General features: G+C 36.7%; 1 protein-coding gene across 1 annotated transcript in view; it reads right to left on the bottom strand.

Moving 5' to 3' along the window:
• Nucleotides 1-16,678, bottom strand: part of Nol4 (nucleolar protein 4) — a 351,023-nt gene that overhangs the window by 54,917 nt on the left and 279,428 nt on the right. The window contains exon 8 of the mRNA XM_050135051.1: nt 8,093-8,206. Within this exon, the coding sequence (XP_049991008.1) occupies nt 8,093-8,206 (114 nt within the window). The remainder of the gene's footprint in view (nt 1-8,092; nt 8,207-16,678) is intronic.

The raw sequence follows: 16,678 nt of genomic DNA, 5'->3' as shown, positions 1-16,678 counted from the left end.
AAATATCTTTAAGGTAGAAAGGCAATTTTGAATGTAACTATATGAACATATATTATTTGAAATAGTCTGAATTACCTGAGCTAGGTTGTGATAATAAATAAATGGCATTTCAATATTACTTGTGTTTATTGTGTCTATTTATCAGTGACAGACATGATTTCTATGATTATTTTGTTGCAATTGAACTTCCATAATTATTTTAGGCATATATACCAAATTGTAATTAAAATATAGCGACATCCTGGCAAAACACATCATAAGAGGCACCTCCACACTGCGAGAAACTCAGCTTCCCCAAGGTTTTATGGATGGCATCTTATTACACACCTGTTTGTGAATCTCTCCAGACATGCAAAGTCTTCTCCTTCAGCACTTCCCTCTGGCAAGCCCTTGGTGTGTGCATTATTTTGCAGAGCACAGCAGAATCCTGCCATCCAGCTCCATGTCCTACCATTTCTTACCAAAAATATCAAGTTGAGGTCAGAGAAATGCCTCAGTTGATGGAGTGCTTGACGCACAAGCATCTAGACCTCACTTTGATCCCTAGCATCAGTGTAAAAGCTAACTGTAATAGCACATACCTGCATTTCTAGTGCTGGAGAGGCAGAGACAGGTGGATCCCAGGGCTTGCTAGTCAGACAGTCTAGCCAAGTGATGAGCGCCAGGTTCAGAGAGAGACCCTGCCTCAAAAAATAGGACGAACAGCAGTTGAGGAAGGAACCCTATGTTAGCCCCTTACCTCCACACACATGCATGTGTATTGTATATACACGTAGAACAAATGAACACACACACATACACACACACACACACACACACACACACACACACACACACACCCTGAGCTTCTTTTATGGAGACTATTGTTTTAGGTATCAAAGGACGTCTATTGTTTAGAAACGCTTTTCATGTCAAGAATACATCTGGAGGGTTTACTGCTGTCAATATCTCCTCTTCTTAAGATCTAGCTGAAACAGTCCCTTCTCTTGAGACCCTTCCAAGTACCCAGAAAGACTTCACAGGACTCTACCTCAGTGGCTCCAACAGTCCATCTACACAGTGTACCATCTGCACCTCACCGATCTTCAATAGAACGAGAGTCTCTTAATGAAAAATGATGCCTTATATAGTTTCAATGTGAGAGTTGCAATGACTGCTTAATAGTTTTCCAGAATTAAAAATCCAGTATTATTTATTAAAGCAGTTAACAAGGTCAGGAAAAGCTATGTTAATAGCTTCTTGGGAAACTTTTCCTCCTTTCTATATTGGCTAAACTTGTCTATCAGAAAATAATGCAAATTTACCAAATAAATCATTTTAGGATGAATTTAGAAGTAATTTTCATCAACCATTCCTTACTAAGTTAGATAATTTAATATTTACAGAAAGAGTAGTTCAAATAAATAGAAAACTAGAAAGTTTTAAAAACTTCCCGTACAAAAGTTCTCACTTGTGGACACCAGCTGAACCCACTGATATTTGATTCTAGCCATTATCAAGTTAACGCTACAGAATATTACTAATGCAGGTAGTCTGCTTACACAATGGAAACAGCGTTGCAGTCAAATATTTTTCTCTGCAGAATTGGTTCAGACCACCATTGACATTATTTCCGTCAACTGTCGTGAAATGTGAATAACAAACTCAGTTTTTAAAACACAAATGGCAAATATGCATTTGTAGAAGTTAAGGTTGACCAGGCCTAGAGGAACCACCCTGGAGTCTGCCCAGAGATGCATGCGAATAGCCAGAGAGCATATTGTGAATGCTTGGAAGCAAACACTTAAACTGATTGTTAGGAACAATCAAAGGTGTTAGTGTCTGCATTCACATACGTATTAGACTGTCTCAGATCTGACTCCTGTGTAATACAAGAGACTGTTGCATCATTTTGCCTGGAATGTTACCAGCTTTTGGGAATTGTGTCACTGACCCATCCAGTTGGCACTTGTAGAGGACAGTTTAGTTTCTGAGTTCTCATGAATGTGACTTAGAGAAGCAGGCACCTGCTGACCTCGTCATTCCTTCTGGTGTTCCAGCGTCCACACATCTACATACTGAGATACTCTTTTATCACTATTACTACTCTCTTTTAAACCATTGTTAATATAAATATTGGAGGATAATATTCCATAATTGTGACTTTAGTTAATTTATACTAAATTTGGTTTTATATCAGATTTTAAAAGGAAAAATTACAAGGATATGGATCTTCTGTTCATCGAGTCTTTTAAAAGCCTTGGGGATTCTTTTCATTTTTTAAAACTTATTTATTTATTCATTATGAACGCTGCTACTTGGGAATTATCCTAGATATAATAGGCAAGATGATGTTTGTATGTGAAATTTGTATTAGGATAAGTAGAATATGCCCCTAGTAGTCTCTGAAAAGGAATTCATGAAGCAATAGGAAAATTTCCAATAGTCCCACAAGATTAATGGTAAAAGAGTAAATCCTCAGAAAGCAGAGGAAATGGAAGCCATAGTGTAATGCTCATAACATTTAGAAGTTTTTGTCTATCAAACTGTAAGAGGTGGGAGGAAATAAGGTAAGAAGAAAGAGGGGAAAATGTAATTGGGAAGTAAAATAAAAAAAAATTAATTAATAAAAAAATTGTAAGAAGCAAGTGTGCTATAAAATGGGGAATGGAATTTTTAGTAAACATTTGCTTATTAATTTCTCAAATTGTCAAAATTCACACTATATGACTGAAAATACCTTAAAAATTTTAAGTCAGTATTATCATCAAGCACAAGATGGCTATCTTAAAGAGTGAGTGTCTTCCCAAACAAGCCTAATACACTGAGAAATTTTCACAATATCTCTAAATATTGGTTTATCCGGGTTCATAAAATATGACAATTTCTTTGGCCATAAGTCTAAGATGTCTCAGATAATGCTGTATTCTTTTATGTGTCTGCTATTAATATCCTTATTAATGAGGACATCATTGCCTGGCAAGATATACTGTACCATACAGAGCCCCAAATTATCATGAAACATAAAACAAAGAATATTTTACAGTTACCCTCAATGGGGCTTTGTTTTCCTTATTTAATATATTTTATCCCATACATAGAGGAGCAATGTTGAAACATATTAAATGATTTGAAGACATGGGTCTTTCTCCAAAATATTGGCTGTAAGAAAGAAAAATGCTAGGAGCATCCTTAAGATCCAGGAATAGTGACAAGGAGATAGGCACTGGCAAACTTAGAAAATAGGTTTCACGTCATATCTCAGTTACTACAACAGTTTGTAGTTAAATAATAAAATCTACTGAAAATATAGCTTTCAATTCAATGTGTGGTCAAGCTTATTGTCTTAAGGAATTAAAATTGTAGACATGATGAAGAGGCTTCTTAGCTCAAAATCTGTTCCACGAGGCTAGTGACTCCGTGGGTAGAACATTTCCCTGGAAACATGAGCACCTGATTCCCAGAACCCATACAAAATCAGAGAAAGCCCAGAGCTTTTGCATCTGTACTACCAGCACTCCCAAACCAGAATAAGGGGGAGGAGACAAGAACCTCTCCCAAGTCCTGTGGGACTCCTAACCTGGCATATGCGAAGGTGGATAATAAAGAGAAGTTATTCTCGAGCAAGGTAGAAGGTGAAGTTGTCTCCACGCATGTGTCTTGACACGGACATAAATGCACATACATACTCATAGGCACACCATGTATACACACGGGGGTGGGGATTTTAAAAAGACAAAATTGTCTCAGTCAGTGTTTTTGATAGTTTTCAAGTGTATCAAAGACAAAATAAAACGTATGAAGATTCTCTTCATGCACAGCTACAGTTTCAGTGTTTGCATCCATAATGGCCTGTCTTCTACTAACAGGTCCACTCACTAGTGCCCTAGCGGAGCAAGGGAGAAATCATGAAGAAATGTAGACTTCAGTAAATGCATCCTGGTTAAATTAAAAAAAAAAAATACAGTAAGAAACTGTGGACTTTCTAGATATTTCTAAGTCTTGAGCCCATAAATTCAAGCAGGATATCTGACAACAATTTGTTTTAACTTAGGAGAAAATCAGTGGATAGCATTTTATTATTCTCTTCCCTCACTTTTGATTAGACCAAAGTAATTAAGCAACAGGCCAATCCCACCGACTGGGTTTTTGAATCGAATCACAGGTGCTACATCCCCTTCAAGCATCCTTTCCCCATTTTTCTCAGTAACTGCACAAAGGGGTATCCCCCAGTGCTCACCACTTTCTCCTTCAAGGACAGGAGACTTGAGAATGTTTCGGGGGGGAGGGGTAGCCCCCAACCGTTTAGTTTTAGGTGAACTCTTCTTTAGAACTACCAATGATTGCAATTAGAAGAATGGAAGCATAAATTAAAAAAAACATAATTTCCACCAAATTCTTCATATTAATCATTGATCAAGCACGTGGACAAAATGTGTGACACTCCTCAAAAAATCACAAAAATTTGACATAAACAAGAAATAAGCAGCCAGCTAGGAGCTGCCCCAAGTTGATATTTCACATGCACTATAACCTAGATAACACCTAAGCGTATTTCTGGTAGGACTTATTTACAGCCCAAAATATCACCAAACAATTGGGGCCAGCCTGAGCTACAAAGTGAGACTTTGTTTTAAAAGAAAAAAAACAAAAAGCAAAACAGGCAAACAACCAAAACCCTAAATAACAGCAAAAACTCAGAATGATAAAGAATGGAGAATGAGCAAGAGAGACACAAGAAACTCTCGTTCCAAATTTTCACTGTCAGAGATGAAAAAGTGAAGTCTGACATTGCTCATGTTTTTTTTTTCCAGTACCCAAACGAGGGAGGATTTCTTTTTAATCATGAACAAATCCCAGATTTTCATATGCAAGACAGAAACCCTGCATATATCCTGGTGTGCTTAGTGATTCCCTTCGGTTCTGTGAACTCTGATGTCTGATGAAGCTCTCAGCGCTGACCTTGCCACTGGCTGGCTTCGGGCCTGTGCTGCATAGATTTTATGAAATGGACATTTGAAAGAAAGAATTTAGCACATCCATAACATCTTTCATGTTCATCGATCAAACAGCTCCATAAAATCCAATTAACTCATCAAACATCATAAACGATGAAGAACATACATAATTAGAGCTCACTATGTGGCCAGCCACTGGCAACGAAGGGTCAGGGTGAGGCTTAACACAAAAATAGAATTTGACCTTTCAGGTTTTGAAATTTGATGCTTTTACTTCAGTCAGCTGCTGATGGAAAACCTCTAAACCATGGGCAAGTTCTAAGAATTGTGAGTCTGGTTACAGGTACATGAAGAAAACATGGTTTCAATGCCAAGAGCCCATAATTAGACAAAGATTTGGGTCCAACATCGGAGTGATGATGTCAAAGGAAAGGAAGGAGGAGAATGATGCCATAGAAGTCTTCATGTGGTATCTCAGATGAGACCTACAGAACTTGTCATAAGAATAAATGGTTTAAAATTTGTGAAATGCTAATTCTATGTGCTGTCCTAGGATTCAGGGCATGGTACCAGGCTCTGGCCCTTTCTTGGGGTACCTGTATTATCTTAGGGTCACAATGACTTCAATGTGCCCTCTGAGAGCTGAGACACATAGGTGACTGCTTTCGTGCAGTTTCACCTCACATCGGTCTTCATACTGTCTGGACCTGCACTTTATGTTTATGTGAATATTACTACCAGTTTCATAGGGTTTTGTATTTGTAAAGTGTCTATATGATTTACAAAGAACTATAAAATAAATTTATTCATTCAGTTTCATGTGGGTATGTATATGAAGCAGGACATCAGAGGACACCTTGGAAATCGTTTCCTAGTGCTAGCTACTTTCCTCTTGACGCAGTCTCTCACTGGTATGGAACTCACCAGGTAGGTTAGACTGTGTGGCAAGAGAGCACCAGGGTCCTTTCTATCTTGCCTCTCCAGCTTTGTAGCTACCAGTACCTGCCACTATTCCCAGGGTTTTCCTGTTGCTTTGTTTGTAGGTTATAGGTATTGAAAAGAGGTACTAATGCATAAAAGGCAAGTGCTTACTGTCTGAGCCATCTTCTCAACCCATAAGATGTAATTTAATACATTGGTTTCTTACTTATTACATGCATCTTAAGACTTGTAAACCTATTTAGGCAAGAATTACATCCATCTTGTGACTTCTAAATGTATATATCCCTATTTCAAAGTATTCAAGTTTTCATGATACAATCACCATGTTCTAGCAAACAAAGAAAAATAGAATTGAAAATCTGAGAGCAGAGTCAAGGGGTCACTGGTACCTGCCCATCCCAGTCTAAGGAACAGTAGCAGGCAATCTCATCCCTAAATATTGCTGGTAGTTTTTCTTTAATTGGTGGGTGCTCTAAGAAAACAAGCACTAGTCTTATGTAATGACCTTTAACAGTGACAGCACAAATGTTAACAGTAAATGACTAGCGAAGTGAGTGTGGCATTTCTACCGCTCGAGATAACCAAGCATATGGTGCATAGACACTTAACTATATAAAGACTTACCAAACCATCACAACAACTCTGAGTTAAATATCTGTCTTTATCTCTTTTACAGCTTACTATAAAGTGCAAATATATTCCAGGGTCAGTAGGTGCTGCATGTGACTGTCCATCAAGCAGGAAAGTCCTTTTAATTCTAGAATTTGAACATTTTAGTTTTTAGAATTAAGATCTTTTCTCACATGGACTTAGTCTGACAAGAGATTATTACATCAGACATTAAACTATTGGTGCTCATCTCTAGCTTCACTGCTACTGAGATAACTAAAAAGGACCTAGATAGGAGAACCTTCTAGGTCGACCTCATTGCTGCTTATTTTGCTACCAGAAAAACTGCTTAGGATGTATCATGAGTCCTCTTTTTTAAGGTGCTTGTGTCAATTCTTGAGAATTAGGACTATTGCAAATATTATTTCTCATGAAGAGACTGAAGCACACAGATATGACCTAGCTGGCTGTCAATCAGTTATTGGGAGATATGAGAAGCAAAGTGAGGTTGGTTATTCTACAAATACACAAGCTACCCATATGGCAATGTGTATAGTGCTGTAGCCCACCTTATGACAAATTTCACCAATATAAAGATGATAAATCATCTAAACTGAAGAGTTGGGCATACAAATATATACTGATATCACCATTAACAATTCCAAAATTGGCATTTTCAAATAGTTTTTATCGAACATTGATACTACATTTTGTTTAACCATAGGCTCCATTTTTTGCAATTCTTGACTATAAATACATAATATTTTATAATAATCAGTACATAAAATAATGCCATTCTGAAACATCTAAAAGATATTCTAATCTTGAAATAGAAGGCTCTTTTTGCATGCTTGAGAAAAACTATTGAACTAACAGTTTACTCTACAATCATCTCAGCTGCAGTAAGTGTATAAAATTTAAAAAGTCGGAATAAAGCAAGCCTTTGTAGGTAGCTTATAATGTAACACACTATAATTTAGATAATTTACTGTGGATAATTAAGAAAGGATGACAATAGAGGAAGAGAAGGTCTATTGTGTGGATAGGAAGGAAAGACAGAAAAATAGAGAACTAAAAGAACTACCAAGGAAGCGCTGGTGAACAGTGTACCAAATATGCACACATTGCACTACACACTTCAAGCCTCAAGAATACAGTTCTCAGATATTTAATTAAGAAGAGTAAATTTAGGACATGGATATCCATTCGATTAGGTCCCCATTTAAGATTTTCTAATCTTTCAGATATTGTCTGTACTTCGATTATCATCAGCACAATCTATTATTATTGGTAGTATAGTAACCCCTTCCCCCAGCAGTGTAGAAGTATATGACAGTACAGACCAGACAGCGCTGAAGGTAGGTTCATTTTCATTACAAATGAACACATTTGAGTCACGGTCATAAACGGCATGGTAAATTTGAATAATATGATAACCAATCAGCCAGAACCTCTTAGTCAGTCATTAAATTGGTACAGGAAGCTGAATTCAGTTTTGCTATTGCCCTCTTTCCGTCATAGATTTTTTTGGTTTGTTATGAATGGATCAGCAGAGCATAGCATCTTTCAAATCCGAGTCTGCACTCCTCCACACTCCTCAGTACCTGGGGTTTATCCAGACGCATCCTCTTGGCAGCATTTCTCCTCTCGCTTTCACAGGCTGAGGCCAAGATACTCTCTGCAACTGCTGAAGTAAGGTGGGAAGGGATAGGTCGAGACTAAAAGAGAAGAGAGAAAGAATATGAAAAATTATTAACAGTATCATTCACAGACCACACGTCAGAAGAGCTCAGAAGACCACCAACATGGGCAGGAGAATCTATCGCAGTAGAGGAAATGAAAATCGTAAAGATGGAAAATGAGAGCTAGTTAGAGGTTAGAGCTACAGCTGCTACACAGACACGCCATTCATTCCTGTGCCTCCGTGGCCACAAGTACTTATCCGGAATAATTATCTTGGAGTATGAACAGGCAATGGCAAGACTGCTGACCATATTGCAAATCAAACATGCCCATTTAATTTATGAACATGACAATGCACAAAATTAACAGAACAAAAACAAACAACAGTGCTGTCACAAAACAAACAACAACAAAAACCTGACACCACACCATGCCAAAGAATCTGATTTTTTTTAAAAAAAAGTGTGCACTCATGAGTGTGTGTGTATGTGTGTGTGCGTGTGAGTGAGCATCATGTACATGGAGGCCACAGGATCACCTCAGATGTTGGTCTTCATCTTCCATTTTGATTGAGACGTTCTGTTGTTATCACTGTGTTTTCCAGGCTAGCTGGTCCAGAAGCTTCCATGGTTATCTCTTGTCTATGCCTCCCATCTCGTTATCAGAACAATATAATCATGGATGTTTGTTACCATGCCCTGCCCGTGAGCCAAACAATTGTAATGTAAATAGTGCAAATGCTTACTGAGGTTCTATTTTATGAAGAATATATATGGTTAATATACCTAGATCATTTCCTTCCTTAGTTAAATACAAGATAACACAGCCAGCCACACAATGATTTCTGTCTATCCAGTTTTTTTTTGTGAGATTATTTCCTGTGTGTTTAAATCCATGTTTAAATATGAGTTCATAGTAATAATTTTATAGGCACATGTTGGAAATATATCTTCTACATAGGCTACACAGAAATTAATTAATAGCCTAACTAAGCTAATTATAAAATGTGGGCAACTCTGCAGATCATTTATTATAATCATTAAAATGTTTTCTATTCTTTCACATAATTATATGCAAAAGCATCTAACTGAAAGATGAAATGCTTAATGATATAGCACATTTTTAATTAAGATAAGCAAATGATAGATTAAAAAACCACATGAAAATTAAGTCACAGAGATAATAATAAAATACTGGGAAATTGAAAAAATGCGTATCCTGGAAGCCGAGCATGCATTTTAGCATGACACTTCAGGGATTTCAAAGCCTCAGCACAAAATTTATATGACTACTTACTTATTTTTGAATTAAAAATATCATTGTGTATGGCCAAGCACAAGTGTATGAGTGCCAGGAAACACATGGAAGTCAGAAGATAACTTCCAGAAGCAGATTTTCTTATGCATTGTGGATTCAGCAGTTTGAACTCAAGTCACTGGACTTGAGTGTAAGTTTTTAACTACAGAACCATCTTGCTATCCTCACATGGGTATTGTTGATTAGAAATCTCTCATGTGGTTCAGACCTTTTTTACTTTGTCTGCAAACATGAACATGCCTCTATTGTATAGGTTCCATTTTATTGGCTTTTCCATATAAAATGTACTTTAAAATTGAGACACAAAGCTCACATTTGAAATAGTACTCTAGAACAGCTATAGAGTCCACCGTGTTTTAACACATAGAGGAAGAAATTTCTGCGGCATTGAAATAGAACAGCTCTTATGTTGTATGACCTAAAAGGGAACTTTTGGGTTTTTTTTTTTTTTTTTCTTCAGCTGCTTCCTTGCTGTTCCCACTTCCATATCATACTCGCTGGGTCAGAAGGAGGGGTGGCTCCAGGGTTTCTCTTCTGATCCTTCCTGTGTGCTGTCTGGAATGTTGGCTAGACATCTGACAATAAAGAACCATAAGGTTCAAAAAGTCACTTTTCTAAAATACAGAGACGAGAGAGATCCTGAAACAGTAGGGGCAATGATAGATGTGTTTCTGAGGAAAATTATGCCAGGTTTTTGCCTCTAGAACAGAGAGGGTCAAATGAGGCAAACCAAGATGAAAAGTTCATCCCAAAACTTGTATTGTTTCATTTCACTGTCTACTTCAAGTATGGCAAACAAAAAGTAGCATAGTGTCAAACATACATTGAACAATAAAATCAATCTCCCATTAAATTATGACCACTGCCTGGCAAAACAATAGAATTTAAACCGTGTGAAAACCTCATGCGTTTTGCTTCCTGCAGAATTTCCTTTGAGGTAAAGTTATAGTAGAGGGTGGAAGAAAGAACATTTTATTATGAAAAAGAAAATAAATTATTTGTTTTGTAGCTAGTGTTATTCATTTGGGGGTTATGAGTTCACAAAGGTCTATCTGCATTATTAGACTTTTATCTGGTCCCAGGAATGGAACTGATAAACTCAGTTCCTCCTTTTCTTAATCCAGTCAGTAGCAATCACACAGGGTACAGGCATACATACCTCTGTTCCTTGTCATCTTTAAAGTTCTCTTTGTTGGGTATCTTTATTCCAAATTGGATATAAAAAGTTATAAAATTCAGTAAGTTGATTGAATTTTACTAATGAGCATCCAAGTTTCTTAAATATGTGTTGAGTATGTTTTATTTCTTGTAAAAGTTTGTTGAACAAGAACAGAAAGTACAAGAAATATTTTTAGTTGAAATTATTCCATAGAAATTCTTTCTGTTCTTTAATTTAAAAGAAATTCAAAGAACTAAGCCAGAGCTGTAGCTTTCACTCTGAGAGTAAAAGTTGTATTTCATAAGAACTTACATCATGTTCTTTTGAGAAAGTCATGGGGATTGAGGGCTTTTTCCACATGTATGACTGGTCTGGTCAGGCACAAGGAGAGAGTTCTACCTGAGTGGAACAAGTTGTTCTTTTAAGGTTACCTGACAACTAAAAGTCTCAGACTTGGGGAGAAAATTAACTTCAAAATAAAAGCAATTATACTCTCTTCTAATGAGCGGGGAAAGAAGCAGACCTGCAGACACAAAGTTGATCCACAAACAAAAAATAGAATTTCTTTTATCTTCCCTAAGTTTCTTGTGGAACCATAATGTGACAGCCATAGATGGCCTTTGAGAAAAAGTCACAGGCATAGTTTGTTTTCCTCAGAAGTCTGAAGAAACTAGAAGCCAGATAGATTAATTTGTCCTAGGACAAACACCTACTTTTAGAAGTTAGGCTTCCTGGATTTCAGTTCACCATTCTTTCTTTCACATTGTATTGCAGTTAGCACTTCTAAATAATTAATGGTTAATGAAATAAAAACCTTATCTGCAAACTGATGTGCTAATTCAAAAATAAGCAGATAGAAGTCAGCCTAAATTTATACTATAATCCAAATTTACTCAAGATCATTGGACAGAAGAGAAAAGTGAATTAGCAATTTGCAATGTGAGATGTTTTTTAAGATCCTCAAGTCTCAAATGTATAATCTATGTGTGTTTCTAAGCAGAATCCTATGTCATGTGAATACAATTCTGAGATGACTCTCAATAATAATTCCTACTGGGAGCTTGGGATAAACATAACTTAATACAAAAAGCTTAGATTCATCATCTAACTTTCCAAGAAAGTTCAAGAAAGTTCAAGAAAAAGCATTTACATTATTCATTCTTTAGAGAAAGCCAAACCAAAGTTTGGAGAGAATGCATGACTTGTCCATCTCTGTTAATCATACAGATTCCCTGAGATTCAAACATGTATGATGGCAAATTGTAAATATAGTAAAGAATTATTTTCACCTGATAATTCTGGTGAGCTAATACAAACTGGAAGATACATCATTGCAGCTAACCTCATTCTGTTTCTAAACAAAGAATACATTTTGCAGCTAACCTCATTCTGTTTCTAAACAAAGAATACATTTGGACTTCTCTAACATCTTTATTTTGGGGTGATTTAAATCCTTCACTTACATTTCTCCACTAATTCTTGAAGGCTACGTTCTGCCACAATCTGAAGTCACAAATTTTCAGTGTTGCTGTATCCGGAGGGCCACTCAAACACTTCACATGAACCAAGTAGCTGGGCTCCGTTTCATGGCTGCAGTGAAGGCCTAGGAGGCTCTTCATGAACTAATAAGCTATAGAGGCCTTTGATTCTAACACTGGTGAGCCCATAGTAAAGGTCTGTATCCACTACATCACTCACCTAATGACAATATAGTTAAGGTAAAAAACATCAGCTTGATTTTTTTCTTGATGATTTGCCTTTTATTTATTTCCCAGCTCAGTTATGAAGAAGGTGAGAAGAAAATAAATCTAATATTCTGTGGTATTATGTGAGGGCACAATGGTACCCTGAGTCCTCTCCTCCCTTCTGTCATCAAACTTAACAGCTGAGGACCCATTCCAGTTTTTCTTCTCTAATGGTGATGTAACTTTAGAATACGCTGAGGGCTTTATTCATATTCTAACAACGGCAAAGATTAGGTTTCCCTCCCTTATTCCTAACACTGGCCATAAGTACAAATGTTTTCGTGTGGTAGATGAGTCATGACCAAAGTGCAAAGACTCTAAGGAAGAAGTTGTAGAAAACAACACCTCTCCTGGTGACTGTGGTTTTAGTAGACATACTATGTGGCATATGTATCTTAAAGGAATATTTCTGGCATTGATTAAAATGTCGACAAATGTAGCTGGGCAGTGGTGGTAAACGCCTTTAACTCCAGCACTCAAGAGGCAGGTGGATCTCTGTGAGTTCAAGGCCAGCCTGGTCTAAAAAAGCTAGTTCCAGAACAGGCTCCAAAGCTGCAGAGAAACCCTGTTTTGAAAAACCAAAACCAAAAAAAAAAAAAGAAAGAAAGAAAAAAAGAAAAAGAAGAAAAAAATTGAGACAAATGCTTCTGTGTGTGCTTATGTGTGTATGATTTATACCTACACCAGAAATTTGCTATTTCTCCCCCTCCATGTGAGCTAAACTCTTAGTAATTATCTCTTCATAATTAACAGTCATTCTCCACTGGATCCCAAGCTGAACTTTTCTCTGCACTGTTCCTACAGTCATAATTATCTAGGTTCAAATCAGTGGGGTTGTGTCACCCAACAGATGGCTAAATGGTCACATGGAGCTTTGGAGTTGAAAAAGTCACATTTTAATTGGAACTTAAGATGTGATTTCTGTTGGCACCATGGAGATGGATCTTCCTTTTCAGAACCAGGGGAAATGTAGCAACAAATGGTGCCAAGTTTTAGCTTTAGAAATACATATTAAACAACCTTAAGATGCACTGGTGTTTGGGTATACATTTAAGATACTGTAGAATTACACAAAAGTTTCAAAAACTCAAGAATATAAATCTATTTATGGGATAGTATCAGAGTGTTCTCAAAACTGTACTTCTTAAATGCAGCTCAGTTAAGTATTAGACGACATGGATAAGCAGCTATGACATCCACTGAGGTTGTGAATAGAATGTGCTCCCCAAGACACTTAGAGAAAATGATTCAGTGATGAAAATCTAGGTAGCATCTGTGAATTAAAAATTTTCCCTTCTCTTCTGGTTACTTAAAGAAAATAATTATTAAGGAACATGCTATTTATTTGATGTGAACACACACTGTTTCCCCAAATGGTATATCAATGCAAAAAGGCTACATAAAAATTTAAGCTCCTAAAAGGTCCCTTTATTTGATGGGCTCTATGGTTCATAGACATCAGTATTATAGAGATAGTTTACTGACTGTATTGGACTGACCCAGGTATCATCTTTTGTTTGTTTATTTGCTTGTTTGGTTTTTTGTTTTGTCTTGTTTTTTAAGACAGGATTTCTTTGTGTAGCCTTGGCTGTCCAGGAACTCAATCTGCAGATTATGCTGGCCCTGAACTCACAGAGATTTGCCTGCCTCTACCCCCGAGTGTTGGGATTAAAGGTGTGAGCCACAACAGCCAAGCTAATACTACCTTCTTTTATTCAACAAATATGTTTAGTGAGTGTAATTTGTAAGTCAAAAAACTCTGAAATTTAGAGAGAAACATATACAACATTAAGGCTTATAACTTTTAGCCTGTACTAGTACAGGCTAAACACAAAGGTTTTAAAACCTCAGTAATAGATTTATACTTTGTTTTCAGGAATTCTGAAGTATTTTTCAAAACATTGTAATAAACATATGACAAAATGAATATTTAATGTTATTCCTGATTTCTGTGAATGTTTTGAAAGGCTAAAATAGTTGATTTATGCAGTTTTCTCAGGGTGCACAGACTCTGAGTGCCATTCAATAAGCAGAGTTGCATTCCACCATGGTCTGTGGGCTGTGTCATTTAAAACCTTAACTACAGGTAACTTGAGATTTTAAACCAAGACTTGGAAATGTGGTGAAAATCATACTTTGGCTATCCTTAGTAGTGTGTTTAATATAGTTTTGATAAAAATGACAAGCAACAAAGCTGTACTGATTTCATCTGGCCTCCTGAGTACAGGTCAGGAAGTTATGGAAGTTCATTGATTGGTTCCCAGGATCTGGCCCAAGAGGTCAGCATGACTCAAATAGGTGAGGTGACTCAATGTTTTTCCAGGGGACCTGAAACTTGCAGTTAGAGGATTGCTTTTAGGTTGCAAGTTTTCAGAAGTGCTGAGGACATTTCCAGCAGATAGAAAGAAACAATCTGACAGAAAAACTACTACAGAGAAACACAGCTAAGAATGGAAGGAAGTCAAACATTAGCTGTGGCCAAAGGTTTTATGGGGGAAGAACTGGCATCATTATCTTGAGAAAATTACCTTGATTCATTTTAAAGGAACTTAAAACTATAGTTTAAACAAAAGTATAATATAAAATAATTGGCATTTTGGCTTTTAATGTAAGTTTAATTTATATTGTTCATTCTGGATGTATTGAAGCAGTGCCTTAGTATAGTGAATGCTGGCCTTGGGTTTACAGTCATCCCTCTCCATGGCCCCTCAGTGCTGAGATGACTGATATGAACCACCACATATACTTCAAGCAAGAGCTTTCATTTATGATCTAATGATTCATATGTCTTGTCCTTGATTTTTTGAATATTATTTGTCATGAACAATGATATTTCATAAATAAATTGGAAATTAATGTCTTGCAGCTTGACTCATAGCAGCAGCATTTGACTAATGCCAACAGATATTAGAATTGGCCAATATGCAAGATAATGAAAATACCATATCAATTCTAACCGGTCCGCCCTTCACTTTTAATCTCCACTAGGAACACACCTACATCTGCAAACATTTGGTTATATATTATTACACGTAACAACACAGAATTGTACATCATGGCACCTTTTCCCATCACCACTAACTACAGATTGATTCTATTCAAAGATGGTCACTACTGTAACTACTGATTCACAATATTTACCACTTACATAAAAATAAAAATCAATGTGCTGAAAGTCAAAGAGGAGTTAAAAATAAGTATCATGTAAACGTCTTTAGAGGAAAAATTTAATTTTTAAATGTATGAATCTTGACATTTAGTTAGCAGCAGAGTTTAGAAATTAACTCCCAAAACACTGAAGCATTGTCACACAGTAAAAGCCACTTAACTCTCACTTCCTTTCCATCACAAAGTAACAGGCTATTTAATATCTTTTCATTCATTCGCTCCATCACTCAACACATTTAATCCAGTTGAATGCAGTCTGTTAGCTGTCATGAGCAAGCACTAGCACTCTGGAAGATGGTGGGGATGGTACAGAGATACACAAGTTCAAAAGCACAGTAGTCAGCAACTGCGGGAGCTAAGGCTGTATATCGGTAACAACAATAAGACAAAAGTAGAGGAGATGCACAGAAAGTGAAATCTGCACGTAGAAGAAACAGACTGGAGATTACTTTAGAAAGGTGATTTAACAGATGAGCACACATCTGGTCCAATCCTATTAATTCATGGGGTAGAGACACCTAGTGGATTTATAAGAGCAGGATTTAACCTGAGGTCTAAGATATGATTTCACTCTCTCACATGCCAGGCAGGAACTTTGACACCTCTTATTTCAAGCAATATTGGTCTTCGTCTTTATGATAAGTATTATCATTTCATTTTATCCAATGAGGAAGCTGAGGTTCAAGGATGCAAGACCCACAATTTGCCAAAATGTAGGATGCAAATCCACTGGATATAAAATCAGGATCCTCCATTAATTACTTGTCATCAGTGCTGCTAATCGCCCATTGTTTCTGGGTATATTTTCTCCTTGCTCTGACCTTTCTCTGTGAGAAGAAATTTTCATATTTTTATGAAGCAGGTTGCTTTTTCTATTATTTTCCCCTTCTCACAATTAACATGGGGTTTACTCAATATTAATTTTTAAGTTAAATGGAGATTTTCTTTTAAAAAAGCAAAGACTAAATGTGGAGCATGTTTTTCTTAGTAGTTTACTTTACGAGCCTTCTCTGACATCATGTGGACAAGTCTTCAGTATGATCAGTATGATGGTCTTCTCTTCCAAATAGTTCTTTCTTCCTGGTAAATGTAAAGATTTCTTGGTGCTGCTCTTGTGT

The sequence above is a fragment of the Alexandromys fortis genome, unplaced genomic scaffold (genome assembly GCF_014885135.2).
Source record: "Alexandromys fortis isolate MF-2015 unplaced genomic scaffold, M_Fortis_MF-2015_v1.1 scaffold_25, whole genome shotgun sequence".
Lineage (NCBI taxonomy): Eukaryota > Metazoa > Chordata > Mammalia > Rodentia > Cricetidae > Alexandromys > Alexandromys fortis.
This window is presented reverse-complemented; position numbering and strand designations above follow the sequence as displayed.